General features: G+C 37.7%; 2 protein-coding genes across 2 annotated transcripts; both read right to left on the bottom strand.

Annotated features, from left to right (window-relative positions):
- Positions 1 to 3010: 3010 nt before the first annotated feature.
- On the bottom strand, positions 3011 to 4672 carry LOC129926339 (uncharacterized). The gene has a single exon (XM_056029666.1). It carries the CDS (start codon positions 4670 to 4672, stop codon positions 3011 to 3013), a length of 1662 nt encoding a protein of 553 aa, XP_055885641.1.
- Positions 4673 to 10457: 5785 nt separating this feature from the next.
- Positions 10458 to 14067, bottom strand: LOC129926338 (uncharacterized). The gene is made up of 2 exons (XM_056029665.1): positions 14013 to 14067; positions 10458 to 11059 (listed from the first exon to the last, which is right to left on the bottom strand). The coding sequence occupies exons 1-2, from the start codon at positions 14065 to 14067 to the stop codon at positions 10458 to 10460; spliced, it is 657 nt and encodes a 218-aa protein (XP_055885640.1).
- Positions 14068 to 27799: the final 13732 nt, after the last annotated feature.

Below are 27799 nucleotides of genomic sequence, written 5' to 3'. Positions count from 1 at the left end.
CACATAGGTCCAGTGACTTGTAGCTTCTACACGGACACATAGGTCCATTGACTTGTAGATTGCAATATTTTCATTTTTAAAACTTTACCAAAACAAACGATCTTTAAATAGTTTTCTCTCGATATATTATTATAAAATATGTTCTGTTTCATCTTATATGGAAACACAATGAGTATCAAGTATAAAAACAAGAAAAACATGAGAATTCTGTTTGAAAAAGATAATACTTCCTTTATACAACTTATAGAGCGTCTGGTTTTCTATTAATAACTCATGAATGTTCGATTAAAAAACAATTAAACATTTTAAACCCAGCCTCCCCCCCCCCCCCTAGTCCCGAGAAAGGAGAAAGAGTCCTGGTTAAACGAATTTATAGATCTACTACTCTTTATAATATCCCAATGAGAGGCCTTTAGATCTAGAGTCTAGAGCAAGAAGACGATGCGTACAATTTTCCTGAACATTAATTTATTAAACCCTTTAATCAATAATGGCCTACGTTAGGATATTTCCCAAAAAAGCAGCAGTCCTTTCAATTGTTGGAATTAGACCTAGATCTAGTTCTCTAGCCAAAATTTAAATGTATTTCTTTTTTTTTTATTTTAGAAATTATAACGGTCAAACTATTGTTTCCCATTGTGGCCAATGAAATAATTCTTTTCTCAGCTCAACTGTTAAAATTCTAGGAACATCTCTAGAGCAGTTTTTGAGATCTCTGTCCTGGTTCCACCCTCCACCCCACCCTCAATAAAGTTCTGACTTGAATAGAGGTATTGTAAAAAAGATGGTTAATTATTAAACTCATAGCCAACATAATTAAAATACTTTTATATTTTATGTTTTTATCTGAAAAGAAACTACGCAAGAAAACACATAGTGAAAAGACATTTCTTGTTCAACTTGCTGGGACAAACACAGGAGAACTCTTATCTTTACAAGTGTCATTCAAGCATAAAACGAGTTGCCTTCGTCGGCCAGGAAAACCTGTGACTTAGTTAAGGTTAAGTTTCTAATTAACAATAACAATGATATTAACATACGTTGGAAGTATAAGCCATTGCTTTTTCATGGATGTTATTGTGATTTTAAGAAATAAAAAACCAGTTGTTTACCTATCATTATAGTGAACTCAAGGAGAGAGGTCGATGTTCCCTCTATAGAAGAACTCTTTTATGTACACCTTAGTATATTGCTATTAGAAGAATTGTTTTAAAATGACATTCGGTCATTCTGAACTAAGATTATGGCCTTTGCGTTGGTCAACACTCCTGATCTTATCTCTTGATCTTAGGATCGTGACCTTATTTGGATTACAATAGCTTTCAAGTAGATGAGCTCTCCGGACTATCTTTATAATAGTTAAAACATCAACATACAGCCTGTCGTCATCATCCAGCTGAAGTATTGGCCTAGGACATCATTATCTTCGCTTCTTTAGGAATCTCTGCGACAAGTCAACTTCGTCCGTGACAGTGGCATGGTCTTCGATTCCGATGATTAAGAATGAGTGCGGTGTTTCACATGACTAAGCAAAATCTGCTTTTTCCGCATTTCGTCCCTGATAGCACAGCTTCAAGAGTGCTTTTTGTTTCTTTTCTGGTCAAGAGCACATGAAAATCAGTCAACCGTACAAGACACATGTCTGACAAGCCACATTACCATACTTACCACTTTGTGATTATTTTTGTTGTTTGGTTATATGAATATAGATCTTAATTTACCCAGGTGCCAAGTTTTTATGTCTATTATTATTGTTTTAGATGCGTTCTTTTTTTACGTTTTGGCAGTTCGCCAACAATTCTTTTTATCAAAGCACGCTCGCAGTCTAAGCATCATCACCGGGGCTCCTTGTTGCCAGTAGCTGCCAATATACCTTTTTTTTCTGAAACAATCAGTTCTAAGGTTTCGAATGGAACGAAGAAGAAAGCCTGGCTGTTGTGAATCGAGTCGTATGGTATTAGTGAAGAGCAATAATCGAAAATCATTTTGAAGACATGACTATTGACTTATGTTGGGAACAACAGTACGCTATACGCAGCGCATATCTAACAGGAATTTAGAGATTAAGTGTGATTACTTACGCTATAAAGTAGTTTCTAAATTATCATGTAGCATTCATATATGTATGCAGCACAGTGCATGATTACAAGAATATATATATCTACAGTGATTTCTTGTGACGGTAAGCACAGGTACGGCGTACCGGCACTTTTTTCAATGTAGGGAAAAAGTATTACTTTTCTTGTATTTTAACGTTTATTATTAATTTATTAGTAGTTAATAGTTAGGCAATCCATCACTGAGTACCGGCACCTATTTCTTTACACAAAAAAAGCACTATATATATATATATATATATAGTTCAATAACTATTAGGACTACCATAGCCACTCAGATCATCAATTAAAAGGTGTATAATTGGACTTACAGGTTAAAAATCAATTTCATTTAAGTCATATTTTAATCAAGTCTGGTCCCTCCTGGCGACTTCAAATGGACTCGAGTACATTATAGTGATATTACTAAGCTTTGCATTGACTGAGCTACATATTAATATTAATTTTTTAATAATAATAATGATAAGGCCTATCTTCGAGGAATGCAGTTTTTCCCATGGATACGCAGCCCCAGCTTTGACCTTCATAGTTCGCCACATCCAGCGCAGACATATTGACCATTAGAGTTATTCCATACCCTAGGTTTACTGTTTACGAATACAAATTACACAACCATTAGCCGCCTCCAATTATCTTTAGAAAACGATTATTAATTACCGATCTCTTAAAGATTAGTATATAATATATTGCATGGAAAACGACAGGACTCAGATTTCACTGTTTAATCAGATTACTATGACGCTGTGCTGCACGCTTACTGCATATGAAATCAACGTCATATCGACTTATTTCTGAACTACCATCAGTAAACTGAATTAGGGTCACGAAACATAATAAACTATGGACAATAACTGGGAAACATGTGAACACAAATCATTTCTTGATTTTACTTTCTACAATCTTATTAACTTGCCATTTGCTTGGGTGGTGGACACTGCTTGGGTGGTGGACACTGCTTGGATGGTGAACACTGCTTGGGTAGTGGATACTGCTTGGGTGGTGGACACTGCTTGGGTGGTGGACACTGCTTGGATGGTGAACACTGCTTGGGTGGTGGATACTGCTTGGGTGGTGGACATTGCTTGGGTGGTGGACACTGCTTGGGTGGTGGACACTGCTTGGATGGTGAACACTGCTTGGATGGTGAACACTGCTTGGATGGTGAACACTGCTTGAGTGCTGAACACTGATTGGATGGTGAACACTCCATGGGTGGTGGACACTGCTTGGATGGTGAACACTGCTTGAGTGGTGGACACTGCTTGGGTGGTGGACACTGCTTGAGTGGTGGACACTGCTTGGGTGGTGGACACTGCTTGGATGGTGAACACTGCTTGGGTGGTGAACACTGCTTGGGTGGTGAACACTGCTTGGGTGGTGAACACTGCTTGGGTGGTGAACACTGCTTGGATGGTGAACACTGCTTGGGTGGTGAACACTGCTTGGATGGTGGACACTGCTTGGATGGTGAACACTGCTTGGATGGTGAACACTGCTTGGGTGGTGAACACTGCTTGGATGGTGGACACTGCTTGGATGGTGGACACTGCTTGGATGGTGGACACTGCTTGGATGGTGAACACTGCTTGGATGGTGGACACTGCTTGGATGGTGAACACTGCTTGGTTGGTGAACACTGCTTGGATGGCGAACACTGCTTGGATGGTGAACACTGCTTGGATGGTGAACACTGCTTGAGTGGTGGACACCGCTTGGATGGTGAACACTGCTTGGATGGTGAACACTGCTTGGATGGTGGACACTGCTTGGATGGTGAACACTGCTTGGGTGGTGAACACTGCTTGGGTGGTGAACACTGCTTGGGTGGTGAACACTGCTTGGTTGGTGAACACTGCTTGGATGGCGAACACTGCTTGGATGGTGAACACTGCTTGGATGGTGAACACTGCTTGAGTGGTGGACACCGCTTGGATGGTGAACACTGCTTGGATGGTGAACACTGCTTGGATGGTGGACACCGCTTGGATGGTGAACACTGCTTGGGTGGTGAACACTGCTTGGTTGGTGAACACTGCTTGAGTGGTGGACACTGCTTGGTTGGTGAACACCGCTTGGGTGGTGGACACTGCTTGGATGGTGAACACTGCTTGGGTGGTGAACACTGCTTGGATGGTGAACACTGCTTGGATGGTGAACACTGCTTGAGTGGTGGACACTGCTTGGATGGTGAACACTGCTTGGGTGGTGAACACTGCTTGAGTGGTGGACACTGCTTGGGTGGTGAACACTGCTTGGGTGGTGGACACTGCTTGAGTGGTGGTCACTGCTTGGGTAGTGAACACTGCTTGGGTGGTGAACACTGCTTGAGTGGTGGACACTGCTTGAGTGGTGGACACTGCTTGGGTGGTGAACACTGCTTGGGTGGTGAACACTGCTTGGATGGTGAACACTGCTTGGGTGGTGGACACTGCTTGAGTGGTGGACACTGCTTGGGTGGTGAACACTGCTTGGGTGGTGAACACTGCTTGAGTGGTGGACACTGCTTGAGTGGTGGACACTGCTTGAGTGGTGGACACTGCTTGGGTGGTGGACATTGCTTGAGTGGTGGACACTGCTTGGGTGGTGGACACTGCTTGGGTGGTGGACACTGCTTGGGTGGTGGACACGGATCTCAAAAACGACTTTAACGATTTTCCTAAAAAAATTTGAGTTTATGAATATCTTTGGTAAAAAAAAAACAAAAAAACTAGCTAATTGGTCGTACATGGAAAACTCTGGTTTGACTGTTATTACTTTTCTTTTACTATCATCATCATCATTCCTTTGAGTTCCTCATGGAACCTAGGGCCTCGACATAAACACGCCACTCTCCACGGTCTCTTGCTAGCTTTTTGATGGTGTCCCAGCTCTTCCCGGTCTTCTCTGCTTCTTCAAGTACACTGCGTCGCCATGTTCTTTTTGGTCATCCTCTGCGTCTTGTTCCCTGGGGGTTCCACTCTATGGCCTGCCTAGCTCTGTTGCTGGTATCTTTTCTAAGGGTGTGACCAATCCATCTCCACTTCCTCTCTAAGATCTGCACTTCTATATTTTTCTGTCCACTCATCTCCCACAGTTTGGTGTTTTCTACTTTGTCATACCAGTGTATTTTTAGGATATTTCTCAGGCATCTGTTGATGAAGGTCTGTATTTTTTTTGTTGTGGCTTCAGTTGTTCTCCATGTTTCAGAACCATACAGTAGGACAGCCTTGACATTAGAATTAAAGATTCTTAGTTTAGTCTTGTTTGAGATGTAAGGAGATTTCCAGGTTGGTTTTAGCTGTGTAAATGTCTGACGTGCTAGATTTATACGGCGTTTAATGTCTTCATCTGTTCCACCTGATATACTGACTACACTCCCAAGGTATATAAAATTTTCTACTTGGTCTATTGTCTGAGAATCCAATACTATGTCTCCACTTTGTTTATTGTTTACTTTAAGTACTTTAGTTTTTTGGTGGTTTATTTTGAGGCCTACTCTTTTTCCTACTTCGCTTAAAGCTGTGACCTTTTCTTGCATATCCTGTAGTCTGTGTGATAATAGGGCTATGTCATCAGCGAATTCCAGATCTTCCAGCTTTTGTGTGAGAGTCCATTGGATTCCTTTCCCTGCGTTAGAGTAGGCTTCTTTTGTGACCCAATCCAGTACTAGAAGGAACAGGAGTGGTGAAAGAAGACATCCCTGTTTGACTCCTGTTGTGACTGGAAATTCCTCTGACAGCTTGCCACAGTGGGTTACTTGGCAGGTGAAACCATCATAAAGGTTCTTGATTATGGTTATTATTTTATTGGGGATCCCATAATGTCTCATTACAGTCCAGTTCTTTTACTATAATCATCTACAAATTAAATTCGGTCTATTGAACACAAGCCAGTGGGAATTCCCGCATGTATAAAGTAAAGAGTTAAAATAGATGGACTTTCAGGAACATTTTGCTGATAGTCTTGTGTAGAAACCTTAACATGGGTTGCTAAAATTTATTTTTGATGAAATGCATACGTATATACCATTTGTACAGTTTATCTGTAACTAGATCTATCTGTAGTAGGTCTTACTCTAGTCCGAGACATAAGGAGCCATAGAATAATACAATAGTGTATGTGTATTTATTAGTGTGTTTGTTTGTCCACGACTTGTGGTCGTAGACACCACATTGTCCAGCACTCTCAAAAGACGGAAAGAATCGAATTGTTGAGTCTTCATCGATGCAGCCAACACTGTTATTTCTAGCCCCTGGCCTCTGCCCTAAATACATGTCATTGTAGAACCTGCTCTCTATTCACAACAAAACAAACAATATATATTAAGAAAAATTATCAATGTTTGTCTAGTTTCTGAACAAAAAATGTTTTCAAAATTCGTAACACAAACAACAAAAATGACAATTATTAAGTAATTAGTAAACAGATAACGACATATAGTAGTTTATTCTTAATGGACTAAAACAACCGATAATTAAATGTCGTAAAACCAAATTAAAACATTTCTTTTGACAAGAGAACTATTTAAAGAGATGTAAATTTTAAATGTCTCGGAACTCTCTGACGCAACAGAGCGTCAATAATATAGTAGGCCTGTCAGTGTTCAGATTTGTTTCTAATGAAATGTGGGAATTACAAATTTAATGACTTTTTTTTTTTGTTGTGTTTTTTTTTACTGAAGATACTTCCATTATAAGTTAATTGAATAACTAATTTAATATTTTTTTCTGTTTCATGTGTTCTCAGTTCTGTCAAAATGCCGGACTTATAATTTTTAAATTTGTCTATTTTTTTTTGTTTAATCTGTCGAAAATATTTGTCATTATGGTCATAAATGCAATGGATGCTATACTCTCTATGTTCTAATAGACCTAAACTATTCTCGTGCATATTTTTGTTGTTGATATATTTTTGTAGTTTAAAAGTTTGTTTTTTTTCAAGCGTACTAGTCTTGGTAAATAAATTGTATTTGTTTTTATCACCAAACTTTTATAGTTGTTACCACTAGACTTTCCAATTGTTTGTGACCACTAGATTTCCCCTATTATTAGTTACCACTAGATTTCCCCTATTATTAGTTACCACTAGATTTCCCCTATTATTAGTTACCACTAGACTTTCCCTATTATTAGTTACCACTAGACTTTCCTATTTGGCCATAAAATTAAGTTATAGCTTTTATATAGCGCTACTTTCATGCTTATAGCAATCTCATTTGTGGACCAGTGGGGGAAGGGAGTATCTAGGACAAGGTTTTTCCGTGCTGCTTTTATGCGCTCAGTAAACACATCTCTGCTCGAATCGGGTATCGAACCTCGAGCCCCCTTCAAAGGTAGCCAAGCCAAGCCAAGTTCAAGCGTATTTAGCTTCTCGACCACTATACTTTTTCTATAATTTGTTACACTAGACTTTCCTAATTTTTTTACAACCATTAGACTTTCATATCATTTTTATCACTAGACTTTCATATCATTTGTTATCACTAAACTTTCATATAATTTTTTTCACTAGACTTTCATATCATTTGTTATCACTAATCTTTCATATCATTATTTATCACTAGACTTTCATATCATTTGTTATCACTAGACTTTCATATCATTTGTTATCACTAGACTTTCATATCATTTTTTATCACTAGACTTTCATATCATTTGTTATCACTAGACTTTTCTATTATTTATGTGTACTAGACTTTCCTATACGTTACCATTAAAAGTTTCTAGGTTTTAAGTTTATTCTAAATCCCTCGTTTGTGTTTTTCCCCGGCACTGATCTTCTCATTGAGTTTCTCCCTATCTCTTTAATTGTAACCAAACGACTGACAGTGTCCCGATGTTACGTTGACACTTACCTGTGAATCATTGCATAAGAAAACACAAAAGCAAACTTCTCCTGGGGTTGATGAGATAATGTCAGAAGTCTGTTTAGCATCTGGTAAACTAGAGTGCCATCTTGCAGCATATCTTGAACCTGCCACCAGAGATAGCACATCTCTTGATTGATTGGAATACTTTGTTTCAAGTAAACAAAACAGGGAAGATCTTTTAAAAAACCACAAAACTTATTTGGAATAGATTTTAATCTTCTGCTTTTCAATACCAAGAATTCAAATGACGTGTTGGAGAACCTCTTTCATATTTATGATTGTCTTGACAGACTTGAACAATGTTCGAAATAATCAAACTACAATTTACGTCTGTAGTCTAGTTTTGGATTCTAATTAAAGTTGAATTGTAAACTTAGAACCAAAACTAAAACAAATGCGTCATCATAACGTTTAATTTTGTTTATAGTTTGAAATACTGTCTCCTCCCTTTGACTTTAGTGACAGTTCGATATTCACACTTCATTTTGTTTTCTTTCGTTGACATTCAAATGAGTGTAGGTTTTATTTCCAATCAGCGCCTGGTCGTGAGGTTTGCGCGCTGGACTGTCGTTCGGATTTATCGATGGTCGAGGGTTCAAATCCTGCCCGCTCCCATCCCCCGTCGTCCTGCGGGAGGTTTGGACTAGGAAGTAAACTATCTTCAACTCTGAAGGAACATCCGAAACATGTAAAACAAACAAACACATTTTCTTTTTAATACTTATATCTCGAAATTGTATTTTCTGTACCTTTATAGTGCTCTATATTTTTTAAAGTTATAATCTCATATTTATATTTTAAAAAATCATTTTTTAAAAGTTTCCACATCTATAAAAGAATTTTTAAATATGTTTTACTCTTGAATTCGTGTTTTACTCTTGAATCTGTGTGTTAGCTCTTGAATTTGTGTTTTAGCTATTGAATCTGTGTTTTAGCTCTTGAATCTGTGTTTTAGCTCTTGAATCTGTGTTTTGACTCATAAATCTGGGTTTTAACTCTTAAATATGTGTTTTAGCTGTTGAATCTGTGTTTTACCTCTAAGCTGACTGTTTTAACTCTTAAATATGTGTTCTAGCTGTTGAATCTGTGTGTTAGCTCCAAGCTGACTGTTATGCCTTTCTAGTCTCAAACAAAACATACCATGAACTGTTTATTTTTAGAGTTACCCCACAAAGCTGACCAGAAATGTATTGTGCAGAATAAAAGAATTCTACGTTTATTTAAGGGGGAGATATTTCCTTTGATTTATTTTTACTTGGCCGATTTGATCGTTTAACTCCTTGCAAGTTCCCGGATGTTGCCCCTATTGAGGTTTCTAGAGCCCCACTGAACAAAGCGATGGATAAAAAACAACAGAGGTCCACCCAGATAGCAATGAAATCACGAACAAGAGAGCGAGTGATTCAACCTGTAGTCAAGGTAGGTAACCGCAATGTGCCATCAAGGGAGAGAACTCATGTCTCTGTCACTCCACTTAATGTATGTATGAAACCATTTATTTTATTGCGCGCTCAACTTCTGTTCCATCAATTGAACGCAATGATTACCTGGAGCAGACGGCAGGATGAGACCAATGAAATGAAAGAATAATATTTGGAAGTTTTCAAGTTCACTTCCTTAACCCCAATGATAATAGAGGTTTTACAGCAACATTTTTTGAAGCCTCTTTATATTATTGCGCCTCTTTCTCTCTCTCTTTTGTATTGAAGCTACCATAAGCAAAAAGCCACAGCCCTCTTCACAAGACTAGACGAATGCAGGTTGCGAGGCACTTAATTAACTGCTTTCTCTCTCCTACTAACAACTGAACAATGTAAAATCGTATCACTGAAACATAAAATGTACAATTAACTTAGCTGAGCTTTACAATTATTTATATCCTTAAATAGCAGCGCCGTAGCTATGGTAGTTGGATGGGAAGGGGAAAAATCCCTCCGGGCCCCCACTTTTGGGGGGGGGCAAATGAGTGTTTAAAATATTTTTTTTTTACATTAAATATTAAACATTACCCCATTAATGTCATGTCATGAAATCGAATGTTAAAATGCAGGGGCCCCTAAAGATGTCAAGTCCCCGGGCCCCCAAATAATAGCGAATTCCTATCTACGCTACTGTTAAATAGGTGTTACGAAAGCTTCTAGAGTAACCTAGAGAGCCGTAGAATTATCACGGGCCTATCGCCACTTTGTTCAAGAGGATTTATTTATCATATCACAGACTATCCACAGTCTGACTAATCAAATCAGTACTTTTACTCGTCAAGCGTGATCGCCAGTACACTGGCCTCGGTCACGCACGGCTACCCCCAATTTGCGTCGTCAATTCATTTCTACTTTTTAAGCAATAGTATGTTTACTGTTATAACTACATTTAGCTAATTCGCTCTCATCAGTATTTGTTATCTATCGTAATTGTACTGTATTTCCCACCTATTGAAAATGAGTTTATCTCTGACTTTGTAAGTATTAGTAAGTAATGGCTGTGATAGTGTACTATTCAGGTGTTTCTAGTGCTATATCACTCTCCCGGGGTGTTTCTAGTGCTATATCACTCTCCCGGGGTGTTTCTAGTGCTATATCACTCTCCCGGGGTGTTTCTAGTGCTATATCACTATCCCGTGGTGTTTCTAGTGCTATATCACTCTCCCGGGGTGTTTCTAGTGCTATATCACTCTCCCGGGGTGTTTCTAGTACTATATCACTATCCCGGGGTGTTTCTAGTGCTATATCACTCTCCCGGGGTGTTTCTAGTGCTATATCACTCTCCCGGGGTGTTTCTAGTGCTATATCACTCTCCCGGGATGTTTCTAGTGCTATATCACTCTCCCGGGGTGTTTCTAGTGCTATATCACTCTCCCGGGGTGTTTCTAGTGCTATATCACTCTCCCGGGGTGTTTCTAGTACTATATCACTATCCCGGGGTGTTTCTAGTGCTATATCACTCTCCCGGGGTGTTTCTAGTGCTATATCACTCTCCCGGGGTGTTTCTAGTACTATATCACTCTCCCGGGGTGTTTCTAGTGCTATATCACTCTCCCGGGGTGTTTCTAGTGCTATATCACTCTCCCGGGGTGTTTCTAGTGCTATATCACATTCTGGTGTGGGAAGGGTAAGTAGATCTGTAAAAAATCCTTAGGATGCCTATACTGTCATTATTGTTTGTTGTGTCACAACAACATCATATCTTATTCACATCATCGTATTTACATCATCTTTATAGTAGACTAATTTTAATTCCCATTCATTCATTCTGATTATCTGGTCTACATCGGTCGAAACAATATTATGTATAGACATCTTTCTACCTGCGCACATATGTATCTCTAAAAGTTACTTTCAATGTTCTGGTTACCTCTGGTTACATACTTGTTATATAGGCAAAGATGTTTTTTGAAAAAAAAATTCTCTTTTTATTCGGGAGGAAGGGACGAGTCGGATACAAACACAGTGACAAAGTGACAGAGAACATTTATTGAAGGCATTTGTAGCGCCTGTGCTTTGTGGCAAAACAAAATAATATACTAAATTGAATGACACACAAGCACACACAAACATAAAATACGATGCATATTTAAACCCCTTTAAATCAGATCGTCATTGATATCACTAGTAACTCGAGTTATGTTAGCATCTACTGTAAATTATGTAATTATAAATTCATATCTACATTTAAGGTAACAACAGTAAGTTCGTTTAGACGTCTAGCCTTTAAAGACACCTTACGATAAGGTTGTGCGTTGGGTTGTAGTTTCAATCCACTAGTCCAACTTACTCTTGTAGGCGTATTACTTAACATAGTAAATACAGAACCTTGAAAACACTTTCGTGGACTTGTTCTACATCAAAATAAACTTGACGTTTTACGAACAGATGTAGACACTAATAGATAGTTTTTAATTTCAATGCATGCACTTATGAAAACTCTATTAAAATTACAAGATGTCACAATATTTTTCAACTCATTACAAAACTTTAACATACAATACTAGCAATAGGGTCCCACCTTTGATCCCATTTCTCCTGACTCCGTTTGGCTCATTTTTAAAAGACAAGATAACTTTATTAATCCAAACTTTTCCACTAAAGCAATAGGCCTTTAACAGTAACACACAGACACACACCCAGCTCTTTTTGAGCAGCTATTCACAAACATGTCCTATTTGTCTGCTTGAGGTAGCTTTGTAGCTTTAATCCAGTCATATACCAAAGGATTAAACAGTCATTTGACAATATACAGAATATATGTATGAACTGACACAACCTGTAGATTTATATCTATAGTTATGTATAGAAGTTTTATTATTTATACTTTATAATAAAGAAGAAAGAAAAAATAAGGCAATAATAATAATAACAGTAGTAATAATAATAATAATAATAATAATTTGATTTTGAATTTCCTATGTGTCTCAATGTTGAGTCTACGAGTTTGGCGTGTTTAGCTAAGCATCTCATATCCAGTGTGTAAACTCTCAACACTAGAACTGCAAGATTTAGAAATACACTTTACACTGTAGCTCTAGTATTTAATATTTCTTTAACGGTCGGACAACAGTTGTTAGACGCCGACATGGCAATGACTGGAAAAGGTCTGGGTGTCTGGGTGCCCTAGAAATTACCAGAACCAGTAACGGAAACAAACTGAAATGTAGTGCCGGGGCGCTTCGGGTTTATTGATTAATGGAAACGACACGGGGGTGTAATAACGCAATCAGAGAACTTCATTAGAAATGTCTGGCAGGAGATTAAAAAAACAACAACTTAGAAATGGATTATCACTGGACAAAAAAAAAAGAAAAAAAATCTATATCATATTCTCTGTCATTTAAAGAAAAATCGAAATTGTTTGGTGAATTATTGAAGTCCAATAGCCTTTGGGTCAGATGGGGAGGGGGTAAGCGAAGGAAGTGAAACGAGGGAAAAAAAGGATTGTCAGCAGTTTTTTTATTTTATATTTTTGTAAGACTAAGTAGAATATCATTGTATCAAAGACTGACTAGACTATCATTGTTTTTAAGACTGACTAGACTATCACAGACTTATATTATGCTAATGATTTTATTTCAAAAGTCAATCTTATCTGATAATGATTTTATTTCAAAAGTCAATCTTATCTGATAAGGAAACGTGGTTTTGTGGTCATTCTGAGGGCGTTTGTGAAGTCTAGTAATGTAAACCACTTCAATACCGGTATCACTTTTCTGCTTCTGTAGCCACCTACATCAAGTGACCTGCAAATACCTCCATCAAGTGACCTGCTACTACCTACATCAAGTAACCTGCTACTACCTACATCAAGTGACCTGCTACTACCTATATCAAGTGACCTGCAAATACCTCCATCAAGTGACCTGCTACTACCTACATCAAGTAACCTGCTACTACCTACATCAAGTGACCTGCTACTACCTATATCAAGTGACCTGCAAATACCTCCATCAAGTGACCTGCAAACACCTCCATCAAGTGACCTGCTACTACCTACATCAAGTAACCTGCTACTACCTCCATCAAGTGACCTGCAACTACCTACATCAAGTGACCTGCAACTACCTACATCAAGTGGCCTGCTACTACCTACATCAAGTGACCTGCTACTACCTACATCAAGTGACCTGCTACTACCTACATCAAGTGAACTGCTACTACCTACATCAAGTGACCTGCTGCTACCTACATCAAGTTACCTGCTACTACCTACATCAAGTGACCTGCTGCTATCTACATCAAGTAACCTGCAATTACCTACATCAAGTGACCTTCTACTACTTATATTAAGTAACCTGCTGCTACTTATATCAAGTGACCTGCTACTACTTCAACCACATGACCTGCTGCTATCTACATTAAGTGATATTCTACTACCTACATCAAGTGACCTGCTACTACCTACATCAAGACATCAACATCTGCTACTAATCACGTGACCTTCTTCTACCTACATCAAGTGATCAGCTACTACCTGCATCACGTGACCTATAACTGTTCTTGACCATCATCTGAAAGTTTGGTTGCCATAACAACCGACACAAATTCAAGACGACTGGCCCGACTTTACTGCAAAAAGTGTTTCAGCCTGGGATTCTCTAAGACTGCTGGACATAATCGATTTTTATCTTTTCAAAAACATTTTCCGCATAGATCAATACTTTGCAAATAGTGTTCTGGAACATAGGTTAGTATTTTCATCTTAGTCAATACATTGATGTATAAAAGAAGTTACTAGATAAGCAAACTTTCGTCTGAAATTTATAGATATATATTAGGATGAGGTCTACAAACATGTCATTAATAAACAAGGTTGTAATCATAATTAGAATTCGCTTTATTTTTTTATGTTGCCAATTTTATGCAAAGCAATGCCGTTATTTGTCTATCGAATACACTAATGTTTATTGAACTGATTATATTTGGTTTGGGGGGAGGGGAATGCACTCTTATGTCCAATGAAATTTTTTGGGGTCATTTCTTCCAGTTTTTTTTTTTTCAAGAGACTTAATGTTTGAAGGTTGATTTAAATCTTAGCAAAAGTTTCTTTTGATTTTTCTGGTGTAAGCGGCACCTAGTAGTAAGTCTAATTGAGTTGCTATTCACACATTGTCTATGTCGTAATGTTCTGTTAATTGTGGGCTTGCAAAATGAGTAATCTAATGGTCCAAGGAGGAACATAGTTTACACATTGTCATCTGACATGATAAAACTGTCATGCCCTAAACGTTGGTACATTATTAAGGTTGATATACTCTTGCAAATGTACATATTTATTTTTATTTCAAAAAAAGGTTGAGATCATTTTCTTCAAAATATCAAATCTTGAATGTCTGGTGTCATTTTATATACAGATTGTATTCAAAGTAAAGTTCCCCTTTCAGAACTTGCGCTTTATAGGGGAGATGATGTAAAGATCACTTATGTGGCCCACCGTTAACGAGGGTGTCATGTGGTCAGCACAACGACTGACCAGCTTTACGTTTCCTCAACTAATGTCAGGTCACTCAGGTGTTGACTCAGAGGCGCCTTAAAAATCCCGAAATCTCAGTCTTCACCGAGATTGGAACCCGGTACCCCGGTTCGAAAGCTAAGCTCTTTACTACTCAGCCACCGCGCCTCCATCTAGATTCTAACTATAAGCTATTTATCTCCAAAACTTCAATACTAACTAAATAAGCCTGACTGACTCGTACAGACCAGAATGAGATGAATGCAGTGTGATGTAGCATGAGTGTTAGGCCACATTCAAGGAGTAGAGAGTAATGAAATATAGAGGCTACATTGAGGAGGCTAATAACTACCTTGCCTGGTCTAGTATGCTTCTGTCTTAACGATCATTGCCTGGTCTAGTATGCTTCTGTCTTGACGATCATTGCCTGGTCTAGTATGCTTCTGTCTTGACGATCATTGCCTGGTCTAGTATGCTTCTGTCTTGACGATCATTGCCTGGTCTAGTATGCTCCAGTCTTGACGATCATTGCCTGGTCTAGTATGCTTCTGTCTTGACGATCATTGCCTGGTCTAGTATGCTCCAGTCTTGACGATCATTGCCTGGTCTAGTATGCTTCTGTCTTGACGATCATTGCCTGGTCTAGTATGCTTCTGTCTTGACGATCAGCTCAGCAGGAAGTCTTCTCCCCCGTCAATTCCAGCACCTCCACAAGCAGGATGACCTTGACACACTTCCACTTTCACTTCTCTGTTGGACCTGCTGTAATAGCCCACTGCCTGGTATTAAAGTTTCCATCTTTCACCAAAGGTCGAGCTAAATATTTATTTTTATACTCAGAGTCATGGAGTCACTTTTTCATTCCTAGCTATGGGTTTAGACAATAAAAACACAGACTCTAAATGGCAGGAAGAAAAGTTTTCGACGTGCGCTGTCCATAGTTCAAGAACAATGACTTTAAGCACAAAGCTACTATATATTCGCGTGTTCCACAAGAGAAAAGTCAGGAAAGAAAACACATTGTTAAAAGTTATATTTTCTTTCCTTTGATGTCAATGTTTTCATTGCTAAGAAATGAAAATGACTTCAGATTTGCAGCGTTTTCATTGTAAATAGGCAGTTCATCATTCAGAATATTAAGATGTAGTTATTGAGTTCAGTATCGTGATATTCAGCTTGAAGCCATAACTAAAGAGAGGCAGGGGGCTTGATTGACTTGCATCGCTGCGTCTCAAAGACTAGAAGCCACACACCCCTAGTCTATCTCCTCCCTGCTAGACAATGTGCATGTTGATAGGAAGCACCTGGAGTTAAGCGAAGGTGTTAATTTAAGAACTCCCCTCACTGACATACATCTTCAACCTAAAACAGATGTGTTGAAATAAGTGCAGCCTTTTAAGAGCGAGTCACACGATGGCCTCGATGTGCCTGTCACACGTGCTACACACAGAGATACACTTAAGCATCTCCTGGTGTGGTTGATGAAGGCATAAAGTCGCCTCCCCTTGTCTGATCCACGCCATCACACAATCTTGTTTTCGTTATCCCTCTGGTTAAACCTCTAATGAAACACAAGTGTAACGACCAGGTATTTATGGCCGGCTGATTGGGAACTCACTAGCTTCGCCCCTGATCACGCCAATAAATTTGTTGGTTAAATGATTAGCTGGTTAAAGCTAAAAAACAAAATTGTTTAATTATTTGTGTTACCCTTGTATTCAGAAAGCGTACCATTTGCTTTAGTAAGTACACGTACTGTAGGTGAATGCGTCTTGACAACTTTTTACAACCAAATACTTCACCAATAAAAGAGAATGAAGTAACTTTGTAACCCTCCACACACCACTCATATTGAATAAGGGCGTCAGCGATCTATACAACGGACCTCATTCACCAATCGTAAACAAACAACATTTAGCCACGTGATAATATTAATAAAACAACGAAAAAAATCGTATCACGTGACAACCTTTATGGATTACGTAATTTGTATAGAAGAGATAGAGAACCACATGGCTAAATGTTGTTTGTTTACGATTGGTGAATGAGGTCCATTAAGTTCATTTCTGCCCTCCCATTTTCGTCTTCGATTTTATCCTTACGAACGATCTACCCATACTTTTCTTCCACAAAGCCTACAGTTCATCTCCGTAAAACTAAGAGGGAAGCACTAGTCCCAGGGGCGCTACTCATTGTTCTGTTAACCCTCAAACAACATGTTTTAGTCTGGTCGTGGAAATGGTCAAGCAAATATATAAACAAACCTAAGTATAAGCCCGTTGGTGTGAATTTAAAAACAAACGATCAACAAGTGGAAAAGAAAAAAGGTTGTGTGGGTCTAGAAAGTTATATTAAATATAACTTGACTCATTATTAAACGTATATTCTACTAGCTACGACCAAAAAGCTAGGCCATTACATATAGAACTATGAAGATTTAGCAGGATATTAATTGTATCAAACATTACAACAGTAAACATGTCATGTCATGTCATGCGCATATTGAGGTGTTTCTTCGTTGTCTCACTTTTAAGCACCACATTATATTATGCGCTGTTTCCAAAGACGTGCTCTGCTATGTCATTGCCTCTTTTGACTTCGATGGCCCGTTCTCTTTCGTAGCCTTTTTGTTTTGTTGTTCCCCAGTTTTTGGAAACGTTTGTTATTTTATTATTTTTACTTTATCTATGTACTTGCTCTATGTCAGTTCGCTATTATAGTTCGGTGGGGCAGCGATTATAGAAACTCCTATTTGTCTTGTTTAGGGACTCAGGCTTGGAACAGGGTGGTAGTCATGCTTCATCTGAGCGTAGTCTGTTGGCGTTGTATGGGCCATACTTGGTCTTTGTGCATGGGCGAATTTGGTTGTGGGCAGAGCCCGGAATCTATCGTTCACATTGTGACCAAGGTGAGCCTTTGTTACGCCAATGATATACTTGTAAATAATGCATGTTCAAGAAATGAATACCTTATAGGGCCTGTATTTGTTTTCTCTCATTGTTATGTTTGAACTATCATTTATATCATACATCCTTAAACATTTGTCACTTTACTGCTTGTGTTTAAATACCTTAAGTTAGCCCATGGGCATTACTTGTTTGACTTAGTTAACGTAGCAAGATAATAGACTGTCAATGATGCCATTGAGACGAATCAAGTCAAAAATACAACCTCGGCAGTTACATCGGGACTTCATTTTTGTTAAGAACAAACACACACAATGACATTATAATAGAGCCCAAAGAGACAATGATATACGAGTTTTCAAAAGATTCCATCAGTGCCAAATATTTAATGTTGAGCTTATGGCCTACAATGCATATACGACTATATATCAATCTTTCAATCGATGCTTAGTTAACTATAAGACCAAATGGCAGTACGCGGATTCGGCCCCTTGGGAATACAACATTTATAATACATCAAAATGGTTATTATTCAGGTTGCATTATATTTAAACATGTGATACCTAAAAATGCCTTTACTTAAAACTTGAAAATACTCCCAAGTCTGAATATCAATTTATAATATAATGTAAGATTTTTCTAAAATATGTCTTCAATATTGTGTAATGCAAGAATTTATATTATTATTATTATTATTATTATTATTGCATACAAGATAACTTCAGTACTAAACACTAAGCATATCACATTCAGACAATTAAAATTGTCTCACCTATTTAGACTTATTAATAATTGTACACGTTTGCTGCCCTACTTAAGCCCGCTATTATGTTTTTGACCACGTGTTTGTTTGTTTTTTAATTGACCCAGCTTACCCTAACCCAATTTACACTAACCACCACCATTTTCTTTTCTACTCACCCCAGATGCACATTAATAAAATTTGCATTTGAGTCTTACTCACGTTGAAACCCTTCAATCCAGCGTGAACACCAGGTGTATGACCTAGTTTTGTATGCAAGTGTATGTATGTAGAAATGTATGCGTATATTTACACAGAAACACTATGCAGTAATATATATGTATTCTATATAGTCTCTCTCTCTCTCTATATATATATATCACATTCCAATGCACCGCCCACTGTGACAACTGTATTTAGGCGGTGACCTATGGGTTAACGCCAGGTTTCTTGCTTTATAATCTCATATTCAATAACTCGTTGATATGAAACAGAAGCTGCTTTTCATTGTCTGATATATATGTATATATATATATATATATATATATATATATGTTCTGTCCTTAGAAAGTGGATGAGGCTGGCATGTGGAAATAAAGCGTTCGTATAGCCAGCCATTCCTTCATTTAGAACAAAACAAATGTTCAATTGCAATGCTACTTGTTTTATGTGTACAAATCGGGGCCGAGTTAGACACCCAGTCCGCCCCTGCTTCTGACTCAAATTTTACAATTCGTATATCTGTATCACTTTTTTTTTTTCAAATCATTAGTTGGTAGCAGTCAGTCCTTGGCATTGTTGTTGTTGGGTTTTTTTGTTTCTATTTATTTATCTCTCCTAAGCTCCTCTTTTTAATTTCTTGCGTTGTTTTTTTAGGTTGCATTATATCGCCCCCACATTTTCCCATATCCCTTTCCCTTCGTTTTCTCTCGCTGTATTGTATTGCTTAAAGAGCGTAAAGCGGATCTTAAATATCAAAATGTAAACAATGGGCAGATTACTGTGATTAACCTGAGTACGAAAATTCTCTCATGTTGTTGAGATGCTGGAGGAAGTAATCACTCACACACTCATACTCACACACTCACACACACACTCAGGTATAGGACAAACAAACGTAAACAGATGAATGTCTTAAACTTCGATTGTAGGCGAAAGTGTAAATAGGCTTACTGGTTTCTCTCTTTCTGTTAAACGCGAATAAGACACTTAGATCCAATTCCATTGAACAAATCTCATTTTTAATCCTAGAAATCAGCCATTAAAACCATAAACCATTGACTTAGTTTCTATCTCTATTTAACATACACGACTAGATTATCACACGGATACTCTTAGTACGTGAGTATCTTCTGTTTGAAAATAAACTCTAGTTATGGAGTGTGTGTGTGTGTGTGTTTTTGTGTGTAAGTATGGTGATGGTGAGAAGAGGTTAGAGATAAGTTAGTAGCCATGCAGTGTGAATGATGCAAGATACGTCGGATTGTCGTAAGCTGTCTTGGATAGGTCAGGCGCCTCCAGAATGCCAGAGTGAAAAGACGTGATTTTGTAAAGAGCTATATTTATTTAAAATAAAGTCTACTACATTTATTTCAAGTTACAGTTGTCTATCTATATATATATATATAATTCTCTTCATGGCTGATCAGTTTCAACACTAAAAAGTAAAGGAAAGATCACTCTTTTATTTCTGCAAGTCGGACCAGAGTTACCCCATGAAAAGAAAAGAGGTGGGGGGGGGGGACACGTAGTATTCGGATGTCACCGGACTAAAACATTGTGACCAAGAAGTCATGGAAAGATCACTCTTTTATTTATTTCTACCCCATGTAACTTTAGCGTCGAAAAAAAAGAGAGATGGGGAGAACAAGTAATCTACACTGTATTCACCCGTCACTAAATAGCAAGTCCGGACTCAACCGTTATGGAGCCTTATGCGAAACGGATTTCGCGGGGCCAAGTTTGGGTAGGGAGACGGATCATAGTGAAAATTAAGAGTTTGTATTAGAAAATAAACACGTCTTTGCATTTTATTCACTCTTTACCACTTGCAGAATTACTTTAGGAGCCTTGCGTGTAGTGAAGTCATATAGTATATCATAAAAAATCTTTTTTTTTTACATAGATCACGCTCAATAGTAAGAATTACCAAATGTTTCAATCTATCTAAGAGAATTGTTGACCTCAAGTAATTCTTCATTAGTTTGAGGCGCGAGAAGCTTCTTTCACCAAATTCCACAATTACGGGTATTGCATAATGCTGTTGTTTTTTTTTATCGCGCGTAGGATTGGCGTTTTCCATATTGAATCACACCCCAAAATGACAATTTTCGTCTATATCTTTCAAGAGCTTTATATTGTATGAGTTTTCAAAATTTTTTAGTAATTTTTGGAGATTTCCATGACTTTTTCAAATATTTTGCTATTTCAGAAGATTTCCAGGAGCTCCTGGTAAATCAGGAGGCCGCGGAAACTCTGTTTTAAGTTGTAAAATGGTTTAATTTAATATTTACACCTAGAATCAGCGCGGGTCCTTTGTAAGTGCGGGGCCCACTGCGGTCCATAGGTAGCAGTGGCCTAAGGCCGGACCTGCAAAATAGCGGCTTATGCAAGTATTGTAATAAAAGTTATATATAGTATTTTTTCACAAAGAAGTTATTCAAGTTATTTCAAAGTTTAAAACATAGTAAGCCCACAGCGGTATTATTGCTTACCAGCAGCTTGATGCTACAAGCCAAAACCGCCAACAGCAGTCTGTAGGCCTAATTTATAAGATAAGAAAATCTCATTTATATTCTTTAAGTAGCCCTACATTTTTTAACCACGATGTTACACAATATACAACACATATGTACAGTGTAACAGTAGCACTAGATACTTTATTGTCTCTCCCTCTAGCTTCTTTCCAAAGCCATTTTTTTCCTTGCATCAATTCCGTGTGTGTTTCCTGTCTTTAAACCACGCCCACTGAGCTAGAAAATATCACGTGATTTTCTATACCTCCAGCTCTGCACACATATCTATTGTATAACAATCTGTTCTATATACTGGATTCTGTCATAAGTACGGAAGGAGGGCATCCAATATTTTCACAGCACAAAGTTAATGAAAGGATTGTAAAAAGAAAAGGTTTCCTTTCAGACCTTGTGGTATATAAGGCAGATGATGTAAAGGTCACCTGTTTCTGTGGCCTACGGTTCACGAGGGTGTCATGTGGCCAGCGCAACGACCAACCGCCTTTACTTTTCCTCAACTTATGTCAGGTACCCATTAGAGGTGGATGGACTTAGAGGCGCCCAAAGTTCCAAAAATTAAAAATCTCAGTCTTCACCAGGATTCGAACCCGGGACCCCTGGTTCGGAAGCCAAGCGCTTTACCGCCCAATACAATGCAATGTTTTGTACGCATCTATTTTGAGATCGATCTACTTCGTTTGAGAAATAGATTATAGACAAAACCTAGTTATCCCGCCTTAAATACTCAGACACAAATTTAAAGGCACAGTTATTATTCCATAGCTAGGACAAATTCGCACAAGGGCTCCTTTTCCACTAGTGCCGTCAGAGCATGCAATGGGTTGCCTTAATCAGCCAGGAAAACAAACGACTTCGCAGAGTTTAAGTCACTAATTAACATTCATGACTAAACTGACACATGAAAAGCGTAGAACGTATTTATCTTCCATTTTAAAGTAACGTCTGCAATTTATAAGAAAAGATAAGACATGTAAAAAGTAAAAATATTTTTGATATAGTCATAGACAGAATGGTGCACACGTGACCACAAAATAATGTTTACTCATTGACAGTTACTGGTTTTCCTTGTGTGAAAAAAATAACATTTTCTCTGTAACTTCTTTACCACAGCCTGCGCATCTCTACCCGATTACCTTCGTCTGATTACTTTTGTCTGGTTACATCTGTCTAGTTACCACTGTCTGGTTACCTCTGTCTGGTTACCAATGCATAAATATCTCTACCTGATAATTTCGGTTATATCGGTCTACCTATCTTTGTCTTGTCTGCCCCTTGTTTCTCAGAGTGAGACTCAAATTATATCAGAATTTAATTTGCGGAATTGTTACGTACAAATCGCCTAGAGCTAATTAACAGTCAGGGTAATGATTCTGTTTTGAAATGAACAGAATGAAAAGAGTGACCTCATATTTTGGAAAGAGGCTGTGCTACCTGGATACCAGACTACCTGGGTCAGCTAAGCTAAGCTAACAACAATGAATCACTTAAATAGTGGATTTTTTTTTTTGAAGCGCCGCTTGCATGAACAGGAGGTGGGGGAGGGAAGTGGGGGTAAACATATGTGACGGAACTTATTTACGAAAGGGCTTAATGTAGTGTAACGTGTCATAGTTAAAGATTTCTTTTGTAGTTTGTTATTGATGTTGTTGATAATGATCTAGTTGTTGCTGATGTTGTTGATAATGATCCTGTTCTTGTTGATGTTGTTGATAATGATCTAGTTGTTGTTGATGTTGATGATAATGATCTAGTTGTTGATGTTGTTGATAATGATCTAGTTGTTGTTGATGTTGATGATAATGATCTAGTTGTTGTTGATGTTGTTGATAATGATCTAGTTGTTGCTGATGTTGTTAATAATGATCTAGTTGTTGTTGATGTTGTTGATAATGATCTAGTTGTTGCTGATGTTGTTGATAATGATCTAGTTGTTGTTGATGTTGTTAATAATGATCTAGTTGTTGCTGATGTCGTTGATAATGATCTTGCTCTTGTTGATGTTGTTGATAATGATCTTGTTCTTGTTGATGTTGTTGATAATGATCTAGTTGTTGTTGATGTTGTTGATAATGATCTAGTTGTTGTTGATGTTGTTGTTTGGTTAGCTCTTGAGATGATGTCAAGTGGTTAATTCCCCCCCCCCAAAAAAAATAATTCATTTACTTTACAGTGGAAGTAAAGCATGTAGGCCTACTAATGATGACATTGGCGTACTGTTGGTGTTGTCTAGACATTACAATGATCAGTTGCTGTTACTTTGTCTATTTGTACCAGATGTTTTAAGGACTTTAAACCATGCTTACTAAGTTTAGCCTGCCTAAAGCTCTATTAACCTTATCTGTCAGGTTAATGAAGAAATATTTAGTAAAGACGCCCTCTCTCTGTGTATCTCTAACCGCATTTAAGTGTGTGGGTTTCTATGTTTTGGCCACACATTTGTTTGATCCATTTGTTCAAGAAAACTTCTTTCTGAAAATAAATAAAATTTAATGGTCCTGGAAACATTTTGTTCTCTTTTTAAAGAAACAAGATGATAAGAAATGAAAGCCAAAGTCAAATAGTGTGTTGTTTTTTCCTGACACCTAAACCTAAACATAACATATAGATCTGCTAGAGGAAGTAAGGTATCCTAACAGTGCATGGCACCTCGACCTTAAGGAAGATAAAAAAAAAAAAAGACATGTACCAACTGAAAAAAAAAACACGGCAGAGAATTCTAAAGATCTGTTTTTGATGGTACACATAAGTATAAAGAATAAGTGGTCGAACCTACGGGTCAGTATTGCTTACACATTACGTCACACACAAAGTCACTCTTAAATAGCATTGAAAATAGTGCCTACCCCTTAATGTCACGCGTTTGGTAAACTGTAAGTAGACGTTTTGAGCACGTTAGATAAATATCATATCCAAGAACACCTCCTGTCCTGCTTAACAAGATAAATATCATATCCAAAAACACCTCCTGTCCTGCTGAACAAGATAAGTATCATATCCAAGAACACCTCCTGTCCTGCTGAACAAGATAAGTATCATATCCAAGAACACTTCCTGTCCTGCTGAACACGATAAATATCATATCCCAGAACATTTCCTGTCCTGCTGAACAAGATAAATATCATATCCAAGAACACTTCCTGATCTGTTGAACATCATAAATATCATATCCAAGAACACTTCCTGTCCTGCTTAACACGATAAGTATAATATCCAAGAACACTTCCTGTCCTGCTGAACAAGATAAATATCATATCCAAGAACACTTCCTGTCCTGCTTAACAAGATAAATATCATATCCAAGAACACTTCCTGTCCTGCTTAACAAGATAAATATCATATCCAAGAACACTTCCTGATCTGTTGAACAAGATAAATATCATATCCAAGAACACTTCCTGTCCTGCTGAACAAGATAAATATCATATCCCAGAACATTTCCTGTCCTGCTGAACAAGATAAATATCATATCCAAGAACACCTCCTGTCCTGCTGAACAAGATAAATATCATATCCAAGAACACTTCCTGATCTGCTGAACAAGATAAATATCATATCCAAGAACACCTCCTGTCCTGCTGAACAAGATAAATATCATATCCAAGAACACTTCCTGTCCTGCTGAACAAGATAAATATCATATCCAAGAACACTTCCTGTCCTGCTTAACAAGATAAATATCATATCCAAGAACACTTCCTGATCTGTTGAACATCATTAATATCATATCCAAGAACACTTCCTGTCCTGCTTAACACGATAAGTATCATATCCAAGAACACTTCCTGTCCTGCTGAACACTAACAGACATTTTCCCATCTTATTTGTAAAATGATTTATACATACAACGATGCACGGTGAAAGCTGAAGCTAAATATTGTTCTAAAGACCTAACAAATAATGTCTACAAGAGAAGAGATGCATAATATAAATACTACACTATACTTACTTAATTTAAAAAACAAAACGCTTGCATAAGACCAAAAGCAGTGGCATAGCTAGGGTGGGGGGAGGAGAGGGGAGACTTTGAAAATCCCTCCGGGCCCCCACTTGAGGAGGGCCCCCAAATGATTGTTTTTACATTAAAAAATAAATATTACGCCAAATGCAGGGGTCCCAAAGAGGTCAAGTCTCCCGGGCCCCCAAACGATGGAAAATTACTAGCTACGCCTCTGACCAAAAGTAGCTGTTGCACCTGGTTTAAGAATAGTTGAGAAATCGTTTTTGCTAAAAAAGCTTTTTTGTTTTAAGTTCAAAGTGTGACATACTGACGGACTGTTTCAGTGAGAAAGACCAATATATGGACAGACAGACAGACAACATAAGCAATTGCGGCTTTATCCAACGATAACCGCAAAATAAAGTCAAATCAATAAGGATGTGTGCATTTAAACGACAGATGCAGTTTACGCTAGAAAAATAATGTGTTTTTTTGAAGATGACTTTTAGTATCGTTTTATAAAAATAAAGAAAAGGTCTTTGGCTAACAAATTTCATGATTTACTTCTAGGTCTATATCATAGACATTGTTTTCGAAGGGGAAAAAAAAGCGAAACATTGACCCCATGCTGCTATTGATGTTACTTGATTTTATGTGGAACATTCTTCATATTGCATAGGGATACGTGCACGAGGAGCTGGTTACGTGCTTGGATGTGAGAGGTTATTCGGTAGTGTTGCGCCCAGCGTGATTGATGTCCTGAGATTGTAAAGCCACTTCTCGATGCTGCATTGCTCCGTGCTTTATGATTGCTATCGGATTTCGTGACGTAAGACTCAACAAGGGCTGATATGTTGCATTCTTAATTCCATGCAGTTCAGGCCGATGTTTCTTCCCAGATTTGTTGGTTAATGTTTGAATGAATCTTATTTTTTTGGTTTATAGTGAGACTTAAACGCGCATTACGTCACTTCCGCGCGTCTCGCTTAGCATAAGCTAACAAAAGTTAGAAATCACAGCAATTTATTTGGGAAGTCTTAAAATATTAGGAAGGTAATTTTTTTTAATCTAATCAGGTTCTATTTAAATATGAACATACAGATATAAAACAAGGTTACAAAGACAGTTTGTGTGGAAAGACAAACTCAAAATCGGCCCCCGAAGTGGTCCACACATGTAGGTAAAGAGGCAGCTTTCAATATTTTCAGAAAGTTTATCAGAATGAAATTTTATCAAGGGCAAATGACAGAGAAGAATGGAGAAAGAAGGTTGACAGATCTTGTGTGGTGCCCCAACGGTTCAGCAGACCAAGGGATAGGTGAAAGTGAATGTAAAGTTAGATATGAACTTGACCTAACGAATGTCTTATAATGATTATCTAATTGTTTTGTAAAGTGTCAATCTCTTATACAAAGCCCCTGTGTAAACCGCCCGTTCACGTGATAATATGAAAAACTACTTAGTAATTGTTGTGTTAAATTATGTTCCACTTATAGATCTATGCATACTAAAAATATTTTTTTTTCTTTTTAAAAAAAAGTAAACTTTCTCTTTTTTTTGTAAATTTTGTAGTTAGTATGACAGAACTTAATAACTTAGCAATGTGTTAAACATATGGTAAATAGATATCTCCCTTACTAAATAGCCTCCTGTGTTTGTTACTATTAGTTGTGAATACTGGTAATAGTGTATTTTTATGAAAAAAACTGCTTGCATAGTAGATTTTAAAAATTAAATTTTTCACTTTCAGAAAAGAAAAAAGTAGCCGTTGCATCAGAACTTTGAAAGGTCTAAAATATCATGATGTCGGATTTTCACTATCTTTTCTAGTTTACGAGATCTAAACGGGACGGACGGACGGACGGACATTCCACACAAAACTAATAGCGTCTTTTCCTCTTTCTGGAGCCGCTAAAAATCTGCCTCAGCGTTTGTTTCTACATTTCAAAACCCATAAGCTGAGGTTGTTTATCAAAACTATGCCCAGAAAACAAATTATCTTTGTCCTACTTTCACGTGAGTAATATTTCAAATTCCATGTTTTAAGACTTATATGGCTGACAGGTCGTGTACTATGCCCTGTCATCAATATAGTCTCGAGTTCAAACCTCGGCCACTGCCATCATTTACCGTCCTGCTGAGGGTCTGCCTGGGAGATGATCTTTTATTTCAAAAAGGAACTTCCGAGACATTTAAAACAACAACCAATAAAAAAAAATATTTAAGGCATTATGGGACAGCGGCCCTGGACTCGTCACAATCACCCAACTCCATATTTATGCCAATCAATGGTGGAAATTTCAGCCGATGCCTAAAACCTCACCCCTACCACATTAAAAAAAAAAGCTTTCGTCAAGCCAATTCCATTGCATAACTCATTATTAATGTTTACATACAAATAATAATAACAGTTACCTAGGTAGGTCTGCACATTTTTTGCATATCGCATATAAATCTTCAGTATCGCATATCGCCCCAGTAGGCCAACTCCATATGCTGTCTAATATAGACGCACTCTAGCACCTGCACTGGGCAAATAAGACATTAAGAGACC

Source organism: Biomphalaria glabrata, chromosome 5 (genome assembly GCF_947242115.1).
Source record: "Biomphalaria glabrata chromosome 5, xgBioGlab47.1, whole genome shotgun sequence".
Taxonomy (NCBI): domain Eukaryota; kingdom Metazoa; phylum Mollusca; class Gastropoda; family Planorbidae; genus Biomphalaria; species Biomphalaria glabrata.
Note: the sequence above shows the minus strand (reverse complement) of the source record. Positions and strands in the feature narration are given on the sequence as shown.

Bases quoted from the DNA above. Each gene is read 5' to 3' on its own strand.
- LOC129926338 (XM_056029665.1), bottom strand. From the start codon at position 14,067: ATGTCCAGCAGTCTTAGAGAATCCCAGGCTGAAACACTTTTTGCAGTA. The intron at 11,060-14,012 runs GCCAGTCGTCTT...TTCCCACACCAG, and splicing joins ACTTTTTGCAGTAAAGTCGG to AATGTGATATAGCACTAGAA.
- LOC129926339 (XM_056029666.1), bottom strand. From the start codon at position 4,672: ATGTCCACCACCCAAGCAGTGTCCACCACTCAAGCAGTGTCCACCACT.